Source organism: Salmo salar, chromosome 10 (genome assembly GCF_965601325.2).
Source record: "Salmo salar chromosome 10, fSalSal1, whole genome shotgun sequence".
Classification (NCBI taxonomy): Eukaryota; Metazoa; Chordata; class Actinopteri; order Salmoniformes; family Salmonidae; genus Salmo; species Salmo salar.
The window spans coordinates 21,232,802-21,253,439 of record NC_138300.1 but is presented as its reverse complement, the minus strand read 5'-3'; the positions used below and the strand labels follow the sequence as shown (position 1 = coordinate 21,253,439).

At 42.8% G+C, this 20,638-nt stretch overlaps 1 protein-coding gene across 1 annotated transcript in view; it reads right to left on the bottom strand.

Moving 5' to 3' along the window:
- Positions 1 to 20,638, bottom strand: part of LOC106613737 (yjeF N-terminal domain-containing 3) — a 76,430-nt gene that overhangs the window by 6,780 nt on the left and 49,012 nt on the right. Inside the window, exon 2 of the mRNA XM_014216300.3 lies at positions 8,215 to 8,323. Within this exon, the coding sequence (XP_014071775.3) occupies positions 8,215 to 8,323 (109 nt within the window). The remainder of the gene's footprint in view (positions 1 to 8,214; positions 8,324 to 20,638) is intronic.

Here is a 20,638-nt window from a genome sequence, read left to right as displayed (position 1 = left end):
GGTAATGACAGCTCGGGCCCATGAGTCGGAAGCGAGAGATAGGCTCCATTTCCTTATCTGCGTGGCTGAAACAGTTTCCTGGTGTATCTCCCACTGTGCAACAGGATTTTGATGTGTGTGTATCTCGCTGCGTTGATGTGATGACACCCTCTCTGACCTGTTCCCCTGAGGTAAATGCTAACGCTAATAAGCACAATATAATGACCGGCCATCTTTGATAGGAGTGGAAGTGGCATTCAATATGAATATACTGTGCAGTGGGAAACCTGAGTGCCTTTTACAGCAGCATCCTGTCTCATCTTACCTCACCTTGTTTTAGGATTAGGATTGTATTTATATATGCATATATTATATATTAACATATTATATTATTGAGTTAATGTCAATAATGCACATCCAGTGGGAAACCAGAACAAGCTAGTTTTAGAGGAGCACGATAACCTGGTCTGGGTTTGGCTTCTCTGTCAGGGCCCTTCTGTCCAGCTCCTGGCTTGGAGGAATGCAGATACAGTGCATTTGGAAAGTATTCAGACTCTGACTTTTTCCACATTTTGTTACGTTACAGCCTTATTCTCATTTTAATTATTTTTTTTAGTACAAATCTCATCAATTTATCCATAATACCCCATCATGACAAAGTGAAGACAGGTTACCTTATTTACATCAGTATTCAGACACTTTGCTAGGAGACTCGAAATTGAGCTCAGGTGCATCCTGTTTCCATTGATCATCCATGACATGTTTCAACAACTTGATTGGAGTCCACATGTGGTAAATTCAATTTATTGGACATGATTTGGAAAGGCACACATCTGTCTATATAAGGTCCCACAGATGACAGTGCATGTCAGAGCAAAAACCAAACCATTAGGTCGAAGGAATTGTCCGTAGAGCTCTGAGACAGGATTGTGTTGAGGCACAGATCTAGCGAAGGGTACAAAAAAAAATTCTGCAGCGTTGAAGGTCCCGAAGAACACAGTGGCCTCCATTATTCTTAAATGGAAGAAGTTTGGAACAACCAAGACTCTTCCTTGGGCTGGCCGTCCAGCCAAACTGAGCATCAGAGGAGAAGAGCCTTGGTCAAGGAAGTGACTGAGAACCCGATGGTCACTCTGACAGAGCTCCAGAGTTCCTCTGTAGAGATGGGAGAACCTTCCAGAAGGACCACCATCTCTACAGTACTCTACCAATCAGGCCTTTATGGTAGAGTGGCCAGACGGAAGCCATTATTCAGTAAAAGGCACATGACAGCCTGCTTGGAGTTTGCCAAAAGGCACCTTAAGGCCAGGCACCACAGGCTAATATGGATTTTTTTCCCTTTACTCTCATCAGACTGAAACATTACCAGTTGAAAGTATACATAAATACAATATTATTGTATTACAAGTTTTATTTATAAAACATTTTAAATATGCAAATAGACAAACCCTCCTTAAATGGCGCTAACCTGTTATTCAACACATTGCTTCAAGGCAGATTTTTTGTTTTTTGTTTTATTGTGATAAGACACTCAAATGGTCAGACTTTTACAGATCAGTTCATCAAAATATTGTCATTTAATTAAATTATTTAAAAAACACTTCACATGTATGACGGATGCATATTTTGCACATATTAACACATGATATGACACTTAAAATCAAAATGACACAAGATATAAAAAAAAAGCCTCTGTAAATATGACTATAAGACCCAAGACCCTGTGTGTGGAATCATGTGAATGCACGTCCTTTGAAGCCTGAGAAAAATGAATTGGCGCACAGGGAACATGTCACTTTTAGAAAATGGTTGATAAAGATATGCTAATGCAATTAAAATGTACTTTAAATTTTGTCACATTAATTTGTCACATTAATTAAACTCTTAGATAACTTCTAAACTGACAAGTAAACATCAAATATACATTTTACAAATACATTAGCACATTTAATACATTTGTTTCAAGCAATAGAGCATATGCTTTGAATACTGGTCTGTTGGGCAGTTTTGGGCAAATTCTCATATCACTTTGCCACGTACAAGGATTTTGTATGACTGTTTAAATGTGCAGTACATTAATCAGCTATGCCTGCCCCATATGTAAGGCCCTCTGAGTTGTTGCTGGTGCCGCTTTACTCTTGACTGTGTCATGGGACCTGCGCCCACGCTTGGCACACTCCATTGAAGCAACATCAGCTCTCACAACATTCCTCACATCCTCCTCTCTGATTGCTTCCAGTGTCACCAAAGTGCTGTCAAACCACAATTTGTTCATCACATTTGATATAGCAGTGGTTACTGCCATACTGCCTGCTCCGTCAATGTGACTTTTGCCCACAAAGACAGTTTTTGGGCATCGCGACCATATTACAGAGTTCAGACAACTATTTGCATTCTGGGTTCCTCCGTGCTACATTCTTTTGAGGATGTTATCATTTGACATCCTATGATTTACAGGTACCATTTTCTGTGCAACCTCTCTATTAAAAAATTTATCCCCTCTAAGATTTTTGTGACTGGGTGGATCTTCACCATTTTCTAGGGCTCGCTGGTACCAGCACCAATGCACACACCTATCCCGTAGTTGGAAGTGAATCGTCTCGAGCCAAGTGCCATCAAAGGATACATTAAGGTCTATGATGGCATCCTCATCCAACAACTCTGCTATGTCTGGTTCTATATCTGCATATGCTCTTCTAATTAGCTTTGCAGCACTCTCCATCGACTGTAGCCCTCTCTGAATGTCTGCAACTAAAGAGGGGGGGGGGGGGATAAAGTACTTATGTCTGTCGACATTACAGTCATAACTGCAGGACTAAATATCAGCATATTACCCAATGTGAATATTAGCATACATTTACTTTATGTAAAGCCATTTTTTTTCACTAATCACATTAGGCTACAGCCCTATGACACTGTAGGCTAATGTGACAGTCTCATTGGATAGTTGTTTTCCTATCACTTTGTTCTATTAACTTTGAATACATTTGCTGGAGCAAGGAAATAAATATTATTTATACACAGCAAGTCACCTGGCAATAATGGGCTACTCTCCCTTTTTATTTATGTGTCACTCTCCGGTAATTTCTCTGATATGAGCTGAGACTCAAGGAAGGAATCCCTAGGACTTTGTTTATTTTCTTTAGATCTGCATAACTAAGTCCAAGTTTGTGGGCTAGAAGAACCATCCTCACATTTATATCAAATGCCACATCTCCCCTGGAGCACTCCTGCAGCCTGGAGGAAGTGTAAAACACTCCTCCTAAATTCATCATGATCACCTTCACAGTCTATCATGACAGAATCCCTGGTTGGTGGGGTCTATGGTGATTTTCACTCCAGTGTTTAGACACTTAGGGCAAATCAAAGCATGTACAAGTTGGTTTATTTGTGACATGTGGAATAAAAGCCACTGTTGGCTGGCTGATGACAACTATCAGCGATCAACTAGATCTTCATCTCAACTATTTTGCGTCTCAACGCGCTGCTGCGGTCTACCTCCTTTTCCTCCTCTACCTGAACTGCCACTGCCTCGATTGGCTGATCAGGCAATTTTTTTATTTCATTCACTGCTTTACTCGCATTGGCTAACTGAGATCGCCTATTTTTATTCACATATTGTAGGTATATTCTTAGAGATTTTCTCATTTAGTCTCTTTACGTGGATTCTTCGCGGGAGATATTTTCAAACAAGGAAGCCGGAAAGGGCCTTCAGATTACCGGAAAGGGCCTTTAAATGCCAGTAACCAATATGATGTCCGAAAATTACTCATCTTTCAGCACGAAGCACTACGTTTACAAAGGATATAGCCATGTATGGACTAGCTAACGATATTCTCCGGAAAACAAGCCTTTAAAAGATATATTATTCAACATGGAGAGTTTCATGTTGACCTTCAACCGCTATCAAGAACAACATTTTTGGTAGGTGTAGTTGACATAGTTGGGATAAAATAATACAAATAAAGTATGTATATACATTATTGCCAATTTATTTGTACATTTTATGAAAGTATGGAAGTTATAGTTGCAAAATATCCCAAAACCTAAAAATTTACAGATTTTGCCTGTGGTGCCTGGCCTTAAGAACTCTCAGACCATGAGAATCAAGATTGAACTATTTGGCCTGAATACCAAGCGGTCATGTCTGGAGAAAACTTTGCGCCATCCCTATGGTGAAGCATGTTGGTGGCAGCATTATGCTGTGGGGATGTTTTTCAGCGGCAGGGACTGGGAGACTAGTCAGGATCGAGGGAAAGATGAATGGAGCAAAGTACAGAGAGATGCTTGATGAAAACCTACTCCAGAGCACTCAGGACCTCAGACTGGGGTGAAGGTTCACCTTCCAACAGGACAACGACCCTAAGCACACAGCCAAGACAATGCAGGTGTGGCTTTGGGACAAATCTCTGAATGTCCTTGAGTTGCCCAGCCAGAGCCTGGACTTGAACGTGATCGAACATCTCTGGAGAGACCTGAAAATAGCTGTTCAGCGACGCTCCCCATCCAACCTGATAGAGCTTGAGAGGATCTGCAGAGAAGAATGGGAGAAACTCCCCAAATATAGGTGTGCCAAGCTTCATACCCAAGAAGACTTGAGGCTGTAATCCCTGCCAAAGGTGCTTCCACAAAGTACTGAGTAAAGTGTCTGAATACTTGCCAAGCATGTGCAAAGCTGTCATCAAGGCAAAGGGTGGCTACTTTAAAGAATCTCAAATATATTTTGATTTGTTGAACACTTTTTTGGTACTATATTTTTTCTTATGTGTTATTTCATAGTTTTGATGTCTTCACTATTATTCTACACTGCAGAAAATAGTAAAAATAAAGAAAAAACCTTGAACGAGTATGTGTCCCCAAACTTTTGACTGGTACTGTATGTTAATGTGATATGTCAATACATTTTTTTTGCAAACATTTCTAAAAACCTGTTTTTGCTTTGTTATTATGAGTTATTGTATGTACATTGATGAGGTGGCAAAAAACTGTTTAATCAATTTTAGAATAAGGCTGTAACGTAACAAAATGTCAAGGGGTCTGAATACTTTCCAAATGCACTGTATGTCAGCTCACCAGGATCCTCAGTCCTATCCTCACACATACACACACACACACACACACACACAGGAGCAATGACTGTATTGCCTCCCTGACATCCGTAGTAATGAGATACATCTGCTCTCATCAACCTGACATTCACACACTACTGCAACACACACATAGACACATGTCCCACTACACACACACACACCACACACACATAAATACCTTCATACATAAACTACCGTTCAAAAGTTTGGGGTCACTTAGAAATGTCCATTAAAATAACATCAAATTGATCAGAAATACAGTGTAGACATTGTTAATGTTGTAAATGACTATTGTAGCTGGAAACAGCTGATTAATGGAATATCTACATAGGCGTACAGAGGCCCATTATCAGCAACCATCCTCCTGGCACGTTATGTTAGCTAATCCAAGTTTATCATTTTAAAATGCTAATTGATCATTAGAAAACCCTTTTGCAGTTATGTTAGCACAGCTGAAAACTGTTGTACTGATTAAAAAAGCAATAAAACGGGCCTTCTTTAGACTAGTTGAGTATCTGGAGCATCAGCATTTGTGGGTTCGATTACAGGCTCAAAATGGCCAGAAACATAACTTTCTTCTGAAAACTCATCAGTCTATTTTTGTTCTGAGAAATGAAGGCTATTCTATGCGAGAAATTGCCAAGAAACTGAAGATCTCATACAATGCTGTGTACTACTCCCTTCACAGAACAGCGCAAACTGGCTCTAACCAAAATAGAAAGAGGAGTGGGAGGCACCGGTGCACAACTGAGCAAGAGGACAAGTACATTAGAGTGTCTAGTTTGAGAAACAGACGCCTCACAAGTCCTCAACTGGCAGCTTCATTAAATAGTACCCGCAAAACACCGGTCTCAACGTCAACAGTGAAGAGGCGACTCCGGGATGCTGGCCTTCTAGGCAGAGTTGCAAAGAAAAAGCCATATCTCAGACTGGCCAATAAAAATAAAAGATTAAGATGGGCAAAAGAACGCAGACACTGGACAGAGGAACTCCGCCTGATCATTACACATGTGCACCTTGTGCTGGGGACAATAAAAGGCCACACTAAAATGTGCAGTTGTGTCACACAACACAATGTCACAGATGTCTCAAGTTTTGAGGGAGCGTGTAATTGGCATGCTGACTGCAGGACTATCCACCAGAGCTGTTGCCAGACAATATAATGTTCCTTTCTCTACCATAAGCCGCCTCCAACGTTGTCATAGAGATTTTAGCAGTACGTCCAACTGGCGCACAACCGCAGACCACATGTAACCACGCCAGCCCAAGACTTCCACATATGGCTTCGTCAACTGCGGGATCGTCTGAGACCAGCCACCCAGACTGCTGATGAAACTGAGGAGTATTTCTGTCTGTAATAAAGCCCTTTTGAGGAGGAAAACTCATTCTGATTGGCTGGGCCTGGCTCCCCAGTGGGTGGGCCTATACCCTCCGGGGCCGTGGAGGCTTTACTTGGCTCATCGAGCTCTAGCGACTCCTTGTTGCGAGCCGGGTGCCTGCAGGCTCACCTCGGTCGTCAGTTGAACGATGTTTCCTCCGACACATTGGTGCGGCTGGCTTCCGGGTTAAGCGGGCCGTCATGTTTTGGAGGATGCGTGACTCGACCTTCACCTTCCGAGCCTGTTGGGGAGTTGCAGCGATGAGACAAGTCAGAAATTGGGGAGAAAAAGGGGCTAAAATAGGAATAAATAAATAAGAATTATTTGTAAAAATTATAAAGTGTAAGAAAAATACATACACAAGGATGCACACACACACACATAAATACGGCCACACACTATTAATGAAAGCTGCGCAGGATAATGAATATGTTTTACGACGGACACGTTGACATATTGAACACATCCTGAGTAGACAGAACAGGAACCCAGGGACAACAGACTCCAGCGTTTACTGCGCCGTGGAAGCGGAACATTATTTGTCTCCCCAGGTGTTGAAAGGCTTCTGCCTGCTATCCCAACCCAGGCTGAACACAGGCGCCGCTCAACACGCACTCCAGCCCAGATCACAGAGGAACACACCGGAGATGGACCCGTCATGGCCCGTGTGGTTGCTGCCGGGGGGATTGGATGTCTTTGGACGTATGGGGGGGATTACTTGGTGAGAAATTAATCTATCTGGCAACTGCAACGACTGCAGTGAAATCACAAAGCCCTACTACTGCACTTATTCTTGAATAACAGTGATGTCATGCATGTGGGTGCAGAAGCCCCAGGCCGATCCGGGCCGAGCCAGGCGCTGTTTGTCTAGCTACGGTATGTGTGCTGCGGCTGTGTCCGCTCTGGCCATGGACCATTGGCTGCTGGTGATAATGGTGGTAAGGGGATGTGGTTGAGGTAATCAGACTTTCTCTCTCTCTGAAAGGAAAGTGTCTCATATGTCTGGAATCTCAGGGAACATTTATCACACCACACTGGGTGCCCGTGGAGCAAACGACCGCAGGGTTAAACCAATCAACCGTCTGGTCAAAGGAACCACGTGTGTTCCTGACAGCTCCACAGAGACACACTCCAGACACTGCTGCTGCTACCGCTGACTACAGGCAGTCTGACTTGGAGAACTTACACACATACTCATTACCCACAGAGGCGAACACACACACATACAACCAGACAAACACAAGCTAAAAACAGACACATGATACATAAGCAGACACATACACGTGCTAACACACACACACACACACACACACACACACACACACCACACACACACACACACACACACACACAGGTCTGATAAGGGGCATGTGGACTTGCCAGACTAGCTCCCAGCTGAGCAGATCAGTCTCTCATCAGACAATCAGGCCAGATAGTGAACAGAGGCTCTGATGTGCCTCAGGGTTTATGGAGCAGAGACACAGCATTGTTGAGGGGGACAGTTCTCCCACAACTGTAAATAAACGCCCACACTCACTGTTTTTTCAAGAATACAGAGAACAGAACAGTCCCTGTGTGTTCCCTAAATCTCTTCACAGTTCCTACTGTACATCACCAGCTATTAGAACGTTGCATGGTTTTGAAATACTATTAGGTGGAACAGCATCAGAATCTGGGGAATGAGGGATGGATGGATGAATGAATGGATGAATGGTCCCAAAAAAGGTGATTCTTGGCGAGAGAATAGGGGGATAAGGGGTACATACCTTGGTGATGGCGATGGCACAGGCGTGCCCCCAGATCTCTATGAGCTGCTGCTGGCCAAACCTGTAGTCCCTCAGCAGCTCTGTCTCAATGGCTGCTGTCTCCACTTTACTGTAAGGGAAACACAACACAGAGCAAAAGCATTAGCATCATCAATCAGATTCAGTCAATCACAATTCAATGATATACTGTACGGCAGCACTGTTTATGCATCTCTCAGCAAACTGGAAATAAACCTCAAACATATGTTGCTGTGTTGCGTGTTAGATGAAATGCTTGGTTGGGGATTGTCTGAGGCCTGAAGTCTTTCCTTTGAGCGTAAAGACGGTACCAAGTTTAAGTTTATGATGTAGGTATTTACATGGCTCTGAAAGAGGTACTGTCAGGAACAAAATGATTGGCACCCTTGATAAAGATGAGCAAAAACAACTGTATATAATAAATAATACAAATACTGAGTTATGCTAATTTTTTACTAACATAAATTGCTCAGAGAAAGAGATTTAACAAGTAATTAAAAAAAAGATAGGAGTCAAGATTATTGGCACCCCTTTTTTTCAGTACTGCAGCACCCTAACCTTGCGAGGTTAGCGACACAGTATTTTTCTAAAATGTTTAATGAGATTACAGAAGAAATTTGGAGGGATCTTAGATCATTCCTCCATACAGAATCTTTCCAGATCCTTGATATCCTTCGTCTGCTCTTATGGACGGCCCTCTACAATTCAAACCACAGGTTTTCAATGGGGTTCAAGTCCAGAGACTTTCTTTCAATTAACTATTTCTTTGCGGATGTTGATGTGAGCTTGGGGTTGTTGTCTTGCTGGAAGATCCACTTGCGGCCAACTGCCAGCCTCCTGGCAGAGGCAAGCAGGTTTTGGTTAAAATGTCATGGTACCTGGTAAAGTTCATGATGCCGCTGACCTTAACAAGGGTCACAGTACCAGTGGAAGCAAAATAGCCCCATAACATCAAAGATGCACCACCATATTTTACCCTAGGTATGAGATACTTTTTTGCATAGGCTTCTGTTTTTCGACACCAAAGCCACCATTGGTGTGTGTGGCCAAAGAGCTCTATTTTCATGTCATCTGACCATAGCACCACCTGGAGTTTGATAAACGGCATTTACACTTGGATTTGAACCGCTGCATGGTCAATTATGAATTAGGTAGTTGCATGGTTCTGAAACGGGTATATGTCAAGGCTTACAGTTGAAACAGACTGTAAACTGATGTCATAATACTGGGGTGTGCTCGTTAAACCAGAGAGGGAAGAGGAGCATTGAAAACCGATCCTACCGTAGCTACATGGCACTGCATGTGCTTGCCTGAGTGCGTGTGTGTGTTTGTGTGCAGTATGTGCCTCATTTATGTGTGTGTGAATTCTGGATGCATTGTTTCTGTGCTATTTGTCATTCTGTGCTATTTGTCATTCTGTGCTATTTGTCATTCTGTGCTATTTGTCATTCTGTGCGTGCTGGCTGTGTGACTAATGCTGCTGTATCAGAGCGAGGGAGGTAGGCCTGCTGGTTTGCTGCTGGTTTGGCCAGTCAGGTTTTAGTCTGGCTGTGTGTGTCACAGTGGGGCTTGGCCTTGGACAGGTGACAGGGACACTGCTACTGATATGTCCCCTCTCATCCACTACGTGAACAGATCCTATAAGGCAACAAAAAAAATGTCTTGTGTTGTCTGCACGAGAGCTGCTGTAGGCACACAGAAAGTACAGTATTCCTTATCACACTAGGGACACCTGGTGGAGAGCTGGAGTACTACATCACAACTTTCTCTGACTACGATGGAGAACATTATAATCGAAGCATATTGTATGATAGCATATCTAAATGGACATGTTTATAAGGTGTAATAATTTAACACATTTTATTAGAGTGAGAATTGATCGATGCAGTCACAACATTCTAATAACAACAGTCAGTAATGTCGATGTCCTATTTGCCCAAATGTTCGCAGATAAACAAAATGTTCATGTGTTACCAAGACAACATAGATTAATTTAGTTTGCATGAGTTCAGCAGAGAGAGAGGAAGAGAAGGAGGGAAAGATCATTTCCATCAATATACTGTGGAAGCAGCAGGATCGAACCCATTTCATCCAGTTGACCATTCTGCTCTCCAGCTATAGAGCTAACAGTCAGTTTACAGTGGGGGAAAAAAGCATTTGATCCCCTGCTGATTTTGTACGTTTGCCCACTTACAAAGAAGTGATCAGTCTATAATTTTAATAGTAGGTTTATTTGAACAGTGAGAGACAGAATAACAACAAAAAAATCAAGAAAAACTCATGTCAAAAATGTTATAAAATGATTTATCTTAATGAGGGAAATAAGTATTTGACCCCTCTGCAAAACATGACTTAGTACTTGGTGGCAAAACCCTTGTTGGCAATCACAGAGGTCAGACGTTTCTTGTAGTTGGCCACCAGGTTTGCACACATCTCAGGAGGGATTTTGTCCCACTCTTTGCAGATCTTCTCCAAGTCATTAAGGTTTCGAGGCTGACGTTTGGCAACTCGAACCTTCAGCTCCCTCCACAGATTTTCTATGGGATTAAGGTCTGGAGACTGGCTAGGCCACTCCAGGACTTTAATGTGCTTCTTCTTGAGCCCCTCCTTTGTTGCCTTGGCCGTGTGTTTTGGGTCATTGTCATGCTGGAATACCCATCCACGACCCATTTTCATTGCCCTGGCTGAGGGAAGGAGGTTCTCACCAAAGATTTGACGGTACATGGCCCCATCCATCGTCCCTTTGATGCGGTGAAGTTGTCCTGTCCCCTTAGCAGAAAAACACCCCCAAAGCATATTGTTTCCACCTCCATGTTTGACGGTGGAGATGGTGTTCTTGGGGTAGGCAGCATTCCTCCTCCTCCAAACACGGCGAGTTCAGTTGATGTCAAAGAGCTCCATTTTGGTCTCATCTGACCACAACACTTTCACCAGTTGTCCTCTGAGTCATTCAGATGTTCATTGGCAAACTTCAGACGGGCATGTATATGTTTTCTTGAGCAGGGGGACCTTGCGGGCGCTGCAGGATTTCAGTCCTTCACGGCGGAGTGTGTTACCAATTGTTTTCTTGGTGACTATGGTCCCAGCTGCCTTGAGATCATTAACAAGATCCTCCCGTGTAGTTCTGGGTTGATTCCTCACCATTCTCATGATCATTGCAACTCCACGAGGTGAAATCTTGCATGGAGCCCCAGGCCGAGGGATATTGACAGTTCTTTTGTGTTTCTTCCATTTCGAATAATCGCACCAAATATTGTCACCTTCTCACCAAGCTGCTTGGCGATGGTCTTGTAGCCCATTCCAGCCTTGTGTAGGTCTACAATCTTGTCCCTGACATCCTTGGAGAGCTCTTTGGTCTTGGCCATGGTGGAGAGTTTGGAATCTGATTCATTGATTGTCTTTTTTACAGGTAACAAGCTGCGGTTAGGAGCACTCCCTTTAAGAGTGTGCTCCTAATCTCAGCTCGTTACCTGTATAAAAGACACCTGGGAGACAGAAATCTTTCTGATTGAGAGGGGTCAAATACTTATTTCCCTCATTAAAATGCAAATCAATTTATAACATTTTTGACATGCGTTTTTCTGGATATTTTTGTTGTTATTCTGTCTCTCACTGTTCAAATAAACCTACCATTAAAATTATAGACTGATCCTTTCTTTGTCAGTGGGCAAACGTACAAAATCAGTAGGGGATCAAATACTTTTTCCCCCCACTGTATGTGTGTGCGTGTTCGCACGCGGGTGTGTCACTGCTACTTGCCCATGTATTGCATCACGTGTTTGCCTCTAAGGTGACATTTGTGTTCCCAGCAGGAGTATTTTTGTTTTCAGCATAATCTATATGTCAGCTGATGCTTTGCTCACACACATACAATATAAAAGGAGCACAAATAATCTCTTCTTCATTCTCCATTTGTGACTACAGAGACAATCTAAAGCACGTAACAGCATTAGGACTCAATTCAATCCATGGCGCTGAAGATCTGCTTTATAGCGCGATTCACAATTAAAGGCAATGTTCCCACAGTTGCAGAGATTGCATTCAAGGTGAACGCTGCATATGTCGGATCAATTGGAAATGACTTTTAACTACAATGTGCTACGGATTGAATCGAGCCCCTTGGCAGCTCAACAATGACTAAGGAGTTTGTCTCTGATGTCAAACCTTATTCAGACTTACATCTTATGACGAAACGCTTTAATAGTTATTTCAGGTCCTCAGCAGCTGAAAGTCATATGTTGAAAGCATTTCAAACGCTATCACCCTTGCAGACAACGCCACATTCACATCTCCTAACCAACAAAACAGATGGTGAAAAAAACACCATCCAAAGAAAATAAATAGCCTGCAGGCTAACAACACACAGGCATCATAAACATAACCTTCTTTCATCATAACCAGAACCTTAATTTCACTGTAACTAGTTGAATGCTAAAGGTTGGCCCAGCATTTCCTTCTCTTGTGGCTCTAGGATCACTGTGTTAAAACCCACCTCGTCCAACAGGGCTTTTGGCATTTAGCTCAGCCAATAGAGCATCACAGCTGTCACCCAGGGCTAGCCTGGGGCAGACCGCCTGGCTCACTGACACATGATGGTCTTTACAAAGATCACCTTTATCCACGATGTTGGATGGCTGCTCTTATAATAGGGCTATAGTACTTTTACAGTAAGCTATGGAGTATAATTGATCCTTGGTCACTGCCTGTACGCCTAACTAAAATGTAAAACTTACCCTTGTCACCTTGGTTAGATGTTGCTAACCCTCACCCAATCCTAACCTTAACCATTAGGGTAGGGTGGGTGGGGGGGCATAAAACTGACCTAAGATCTGTGTTAGTCTGGGAAACATCATCCTACCCCACTGTGTACAGTTCTCTTGGTAGTGAGGAGCTATCACCACTAGGAAGCAGTGTAGAGCATACAGAATCCCCTGGTCATGGCATCTAGACCAGGCCAAATTGCACCCATATTGAGTGTGCTGGGTCAACAGAATTCAATATAACTTATTGTATCTCTTTAGCTGGGTCAATAATGAGACAGAACTCCCTGTAGTTCATGTTCCCAGTGAACAGAAAACACACATTAGTACTATAGTCTTTCAAAAAGTATGTGAACCCATTGTAATTACCTGCATTTCGGCATAAATTGGTCATCAAATTTGATCTGATCTTCATCTAAGTCACAACAATAGACAAACACAGTCTGTTTAAACTAATAACGCACAAACAATTATGCATTTTCATGTCTTTATTGAACAGAACATGTAAACATTCACAGTACGGGTGGGAAAAGTATGTGAACACTTGGATTTAATAACTGGTTGACCCTACTTTGGCAGCAAAAACCTCAACCAAACATTGCAGATCAGACCTGCACAACGGTTAGGAGGAATTTTGGACCAGTCATCTTTACAAAACAGTTTCAGTTCAGCAATATTCTTAGGATGTCTGGTGTGAATTGCTCTCGAGTTCATGCCACAGCATCTCAATCGGGTTGAGGTCAGGACTCTGACTGGGCCACTCCAGAAGGTGTATTTTCTTCTGTTGTAGCCATTCTGTGGTTGATTTACTTCTGTGTTTTAGGTTGTTGTCCTGTTCCATCACCCAACTTCTGTTGAGCTTCAACTTGTGGACAGATAGCCTTACATTCTCCTGCAAAATGTCTTAATAAACTAGGGAATTCATCCATCGATGATAGCAAGCTGTCCAGGCCCTGAGGCAGCAAAGCAGCCCCAAACCATGACGCTCCCTCCACCATACTTTACAGTTGGGATGAGGTTTTGGTGTTGGTGTGCTGGGCCTTTTTTTCTCCACACATAGTGGAGTGTGTTCCTTCCAAACAACTCAACTTTAGTTTAATCTGTCCACAGAATATTTTGCCAGAAGGGCTGTGGAACATCCAGGTGCTCTTTTGCGAACTTCAGACTTGCAGCAATGGCTTCTTCCGTGGTGTCCTCCTATTAATACCATTCTTATTTAGTGTTTTACATATCGTATCCTCGTCAATAGAGATGTTAGCATGTTCCAGATGGATCAGATGAGTGAGGTGAGGGCAGAGCCACAGTCGTTACAGACGGGTCCTGTATTCCGCACGCCCACAATTAGATTTACTACAGCACTGCTCCTGCTTGCAACCTTCCACCATTTGGCTGGCAAATGGACCCAATCTGAATGTTTATTTTTGTTTCGTTTCCATGATCAACTTTGTTCCCTGAATTACAAACACAGTCAGTTTAACTTCAATGGATGCCAAATAATTTCAGAGCAATGTCAAGTATTCCCTTTTGGTTCATTTCTGAGGAGAGCTATGTTAGCCAGCTCGCTATTCTGTTAAAACCTTTGACAACCTAACTGGATACACACAAATTACCAGGTTGTTAATTCTGATCGAACCAATTTTCTTTTGGAGCCAAAAGTGGCTTCCCTACTGTGCTACAAATGTCCCTGACAAACACACCTCATTAAACCTTAGAGCCGGCCAAAGACTTTGCGCCATTTGCTGAAGACGCGGTGCTTTGTTGTTTTTCCTCACAAGCAACATCACTTTTTTCTTTGTTTAAATGTAGAATGAAACATTGAAAAACCAAGATCAATTAAAGCCCAGTACTTATGAAAATTAGTGTGTTTTCACGTATTCTGTGGTTTAGGGCAAGTTTTCACTTATAAGCCATATATAAACTACATAATGGGGACATGCAGAGTCCAGGTATTTCAAGTAACAGACAGCAGTTTTTTTTCTAAGGATCCTGTAAAAAGCAAGGCGGTTTGCCCCGACAGCTCAAGAAAGGAGCTCATACAATTTACCCCTGTTCATATAGACTGGTTTAGGTGTCGTATTATGTACACATTTACAGTACGTGACAGAAGAGACATACATTTAAAGGCTTTTTCGTTGAGCTTGATAACTCTCCACTTTCCCAAATCCAACATCCCATACAGCCTAATCCCTTGGCTGTATGTGGATTACCACAACAATAAGCACCAACTGAACGGATGCCGTCTTCAAAGTGTTAAAACCACGTGTCAATGTCAGCATGACCATAAGGAATCATACAGTCATGCATCCAAAGTCCTTCAGTGGACTACTGTATGTGTCTTTCCTTGTGTATGTTCTACAGTGCACTGTGTGTTCTTCAGTGTGTGTGTGTGTTGATTGCCCAGCGGAGCTGACAGTGACCTCCCTCACTGACTGGATCGAGGCGCAGCTGTGCTTTATTCAGGATACCATTCAACCATCACTCGGTGGCAGTGGGAGTCAACACGAAAGGACAGAAAGGTTTGCAGGGAGAAATTGTCATACTTCTAGCAACATCATAAATCTAAAGAGATTGACATTACTCTGAACAATAGTGCAAACCCCAGACCCCCACCCAGTACTAGTAATGATGCTAATGTACAGTCGTGGCCAAATGTTTTGAGAATGACACAAATATTAATTTCCACAAAGTTTGCTGCTTCAGTGTCTAGATATTTTTGTCAGATGTTACTATGGAATACTGAAGTATAATTACAAGCATTTCATAAGTGGCTTTTATTGACAATTACATGAAGTTGATGCAAAAAGTCAATATCTGCAGTGTTGACCCTTCTTTTTCAAGACCTCTGCAATCCGCCGTGGCATGCTGTCAATTAACTTCTGGGCCACATCCTGACTGATGGCAGCCCATTCTTGCATAATCAATGCTTGGAGTTTGTCAGAATTTGTGGGTTTTTGTTTGTCCACCCGCCTCTTGAGGATTGACCACAAATTCTCAATGGGATTAAGGTCTGGACAGTTTCCTGGCCATGGACCCAAAATATCGATGTTTTGTTCCCCAAGCCACTTAGTTATCACTTTTGCCTTATGGCAAGGTGCTCCATCATGCTGGAAAAGGCATTGTTCGTCACCAAACTGTTCCTGGATGGTTAGGAGAAGTTGCTCTCGGAGGATGCGTTGGTACCATTCTTTCTTCATGGCTGTGTTCTTAGGCAAAATTGTGAGTGAGCCCACTCCCTTGGCTGAGAAGCAACCCCACACATGAATGGTCTAAGGATGCTTTACTGTTGGCATGACACAGGACTGATGGTAGTGCTCACCTTGTCTTCTCTGGATGCCCCAAACAATCGGAAAGGGGATTCATCAGAGAAAATGACTTAACCCAGTCCTCAGCAGTCCAATCCCTGTACCTTTTGCAGAATATCAGTCTGTCCCTGATGTTTTTCCTGGAGAGAAGTGGCTTCTCTGGTGCCCCGATCCCGCAGCTGAATCAACTTTAGGAGACGGTCCTGGTGCTTGCTGGACTTTCTTGGGCGCCCTGAAGCCTTCTTCACAACATTTGAACCGCTCTCCTTGAAGTTCTTGATGATCCGATAAATGGTTGTTTAGGTGCAATCTTACTGGCAGCAATATCCTTGCCTGTGAAACCCTTTTTGTGCAAAGCAATGATGACGACACGTGTTTCCTTGCAGGTAACCATGGTTGACAGAGGAAGAACAATGATTCCAAGCACCACCCTCCTTTTGAAGCTTCCAGTCTGTTATTTGAACTCAATCAGCATGACAGAGTGATCTCCAGCCTTGTCCTCGTCAACACTCACACCTGTGTTAACGAGAGAATCACTGACATGATGTCAGCTGGTCCTTTTGTGGCAGGGCTGAAATGCAGTGGAAATGTTTTTTGGGGATTCAGTTCAGTTGCATGGCAAAGAGGGACTTTGCAATTCATCTGACCACTCTTCATAACATTCTGGAGTATATGCAAATTGCCATCATGGAGGCAGCAGACTTTGTGAAAATGTATATTTGTGTCATTCTCAAAACTTTTGGCCACGACTGTAGAAACTGCTTCTCCAATAGAAATCCCAAATCACGCTTGTAGGCGATGTCATGGTGACGTTGGCTCGCTAAACTCATGCGCAGAAACATGTCACCGGGACTAACGGTCGTCTCGTGACGAACTGCGCATGTGCATGCCATTAAATCAAAAGGCATTCCTTCGATATATTTTGTTTTTGACAAATGAAAAGGTGTCAGCTTGTCACTTTCACGAGGTTGGAGTAATAACATGTTCAACTACTTAAGACATTGACTCTAATCTAGGTTGTGCCTTTAGATTTCCAGAAAAGTATAAACTAAGGAATCATTTTAAAAATTCTCTCATCGACCCTGTCTGGTCAGCGGAGTCTGCTACGGAAGCGTTCTCGGAAGTCTCGCGATGTTGGGCCTCTGGGTTTAGGAAGTGTGTGCTATTAAACCTGGTGTCCCTCCTCTGTCTTTCTCTCTGTTCCTCTTCTCTGTCCTATTTCCTCTCTCAACCTCCACTGCCCTCTTTTCTGTCCTGATCTGACCCAACACATCAGAGAATAGCCACATCACATGTGGTAAAAGAGAAACAAGTTAAAATGGAGGAGCGTGTGGTGACACAGTATGTTCTCTCGTTCTCATGTTTTTTCTCTCTCACACACACACACACACACACACACACACACACACACACACACACACACAGCCTGTCTTCTTAATTTCTCCCTGTAGAACCTTGCATTAGCGTTAAGATAAGCTCATAATGACATTAAATGTGATTAAGTGGTGTAACAGCAAAAAGGGTTTGGTCATAAGAATAAAGGCGACCGGGGAAATAGAATATTGGAGTTAAGCAGCACTTAGAGACTCTGATGAGAAAAGCTGTGGAGTTGCTTCCTCTGCTGAGCACAAATTCCTGGGTTACAAATCATGGAGCCTAGTGCAGTGTTTCCCAAACTCAAACAAAACATGCACCCCTTGGGGTCCCGAGCACTGAGTTTGAGAAACACTGGTAGAGTCATCAGTATTCCTTCATTTAGCTAATGCTGCAACCTCTTCAGATCTCGGGATGTTTGACTATTGATCCAGCTATGTGTGCAGGTGTTTGTATGCACTAGTGTGCGTATGCAGGGCTGGTCCTAGCCTTTTATACGCCATTTAGCAAAGCCCCCCCCACATCACAGGCAAAACATTTTAGTGTCCCCCCTCTTGAGAAATGGAATAGAGAGAAAATGTAGCAATTATATAATGATTATCATGCAATTCTACTCATTCCGCCATGGGGCAGAGAGAAACATTTGCAGCTAATTTCGAGTAATTCTACACATTTAGCCATGGTGTGAAGAGAAATGTTTGCAGTTTTAAAGCTAATTTCCTGCGATTCTACACATTTTGTCATGACGTATGCCTTGTTAATATCTGAGTGAGAGTGACTAACAAAATCAATTGGCGGTTTCCCAAAAGCATCTTAAGGCTAAGTTCATCGTTAGACTCTTCACAAGAGCATTGTTAAATCTCCAAACTGTTTCCCTTAAAGTATCATTATTAACGTTGCACTTCACAAAACGCTGTAATCTAAACGCCTGTCGATGACCACTCAGAACAGATGTGCGTCACTTTATACACAGAAGATCCTCGCTAAACATAGAATCACATGGTTTATTCGTCTCTCTGTGACCGCCGATATCTTCAGAACAATGTTGAGTACAAATACAACGTTAAAGTCTTGCAATGGATACAAACCAGAAACGTATAAAAATATGCTTCAAATGAAAACAGAGATGACTGCATTCCAATATAAACGGTAGGCTATAGGCCTATTTCAATCATATTGAAATGCATTTCATGTTCAATCAATTGAGTTATATTTTGCTACTTGTAGGCTGCTGTCTGTAATTTGTCTCAATACATTTCATTGTGTGTAGCCTAACGTGTGCAATGATGTGCGAAATCTGTGATTTCTTTGGGGGGCATTTTTATTGGATGAGCATTAAAATAAGCCACCTCAATATTTGCAGCCATAGATGGTAATATCTCTCTAGGAGCCGATGTGTCATCAGTATTGTGAAATAATTTGAACGTTAATGTAAGATTTCAATGGAGAATGCTGATTTTGAAATTGCACCTTGTGTATTTTACTATTCTATCTCTCAACAGTACGTTGAGACCCAGACAGTTTCTAAACAATAAATATATTGATCAAAAATATAAAACGTAACATGTAAATTGTTTCATGAGCTGACATAAAAGATCCCAGAGATTTTCCATAAGTGCAAAATGCTTATTTCTCTGAAATTTTGTGCACAAATTTGTTAACATCCCTGTTAGTGAATATTTCTCCTTTGCCAAGATAATACATCCACCTGACAGGTGTGGCATATCAAAAAGCAGATTAAAAAACATAACACAGGTGCACCTTGTGCTGGGGGCAGTTAAGGCCACTCTAAAATGGGCAGTTTTGTCCCACAATACAATGCTACAGATGTTTCATGTCAAGAGGGAGCGTGCAATTGGCATGCTGACTGCAGAAATGTCCACCAGAGCTGTCAGCGAATTTAATGTACATTTCTGTACCATAAGTCTCCTCCAACATCACTTTTGAAAATTTGGCAGTACATCCAACCCGCCTCACAACCACAGACCACATGTAACCATGCCAGCCCAGGACCTGCACATCCGGCTTCGTCACCAGCGGGATCGTCTGAGACACGCCACCCGGACAGCTTATGAATCTGTGGGATTGCACAACAAAAGAATTTCTGCACAAACTGTCAGAAACCGTCTCAGGGAAGCTCATCTGTGTGCTCGTCGTCCTCACCAGGGTCTTGACCTGACTGCAGTTTGGCGTCGTAACTGACTTCAGAGAGTAAATGCTCACCTTCGATGACCACTGGCACGCTGGAGAAGTGTGCTCTTCACGGATGAATCCCGGTTTCAATTGTACCGAGCAGATGGCAGACAGCGTGTAAGGTGTCGTGTGGGCGGGTGGTTTGCTGATGTCAACATTGTGAACAGAGTGCCCCATACTGGAGGTGGGGTTATGGTATGGGCAGGCTTAACCTACGGACAACGAACACGATTGCATTTTATCGATGGCAATTTGAATGCACAGAGAAACTGAGACGAGATCCTGAGGCACATTGTCGTGCCATTCATCTACCACCATCACCTCATGTTTCAGCATGATAATGCACGGCTCCATGTCACAAGGATCTGTACACAATTCCTGGAAGCTGAAAATGTCCCAGTTCTTCCATGGCCTGCATACTCACCAGACATGTCACCCATTGATTATGTTTGGGATGCTCTGGATCGACGTGTACAACAGCGTGTTCCAGTTCCCTTCAACATCCAGCAACTTCGCACATCCATTGAAGAGTAGGACAACATTCCACAGACCAATCAACAGCCTGATAAACTCTATGCGAAGAAGATGTGTCGCACTGCATGAGGCAAATGGTGGTCACACCAGATACTGACTGGTTTTCTGATCCACGCCCCTACTTTTTTTTTTTTTTTTTCAGATACCAACATATCCATATCTGTTTTCCCAGTCATGTGAAATACATACATTAGGGCCTAATGAATTTATATGAACTGTAAATCAGGAAAATCTTTGAAATTG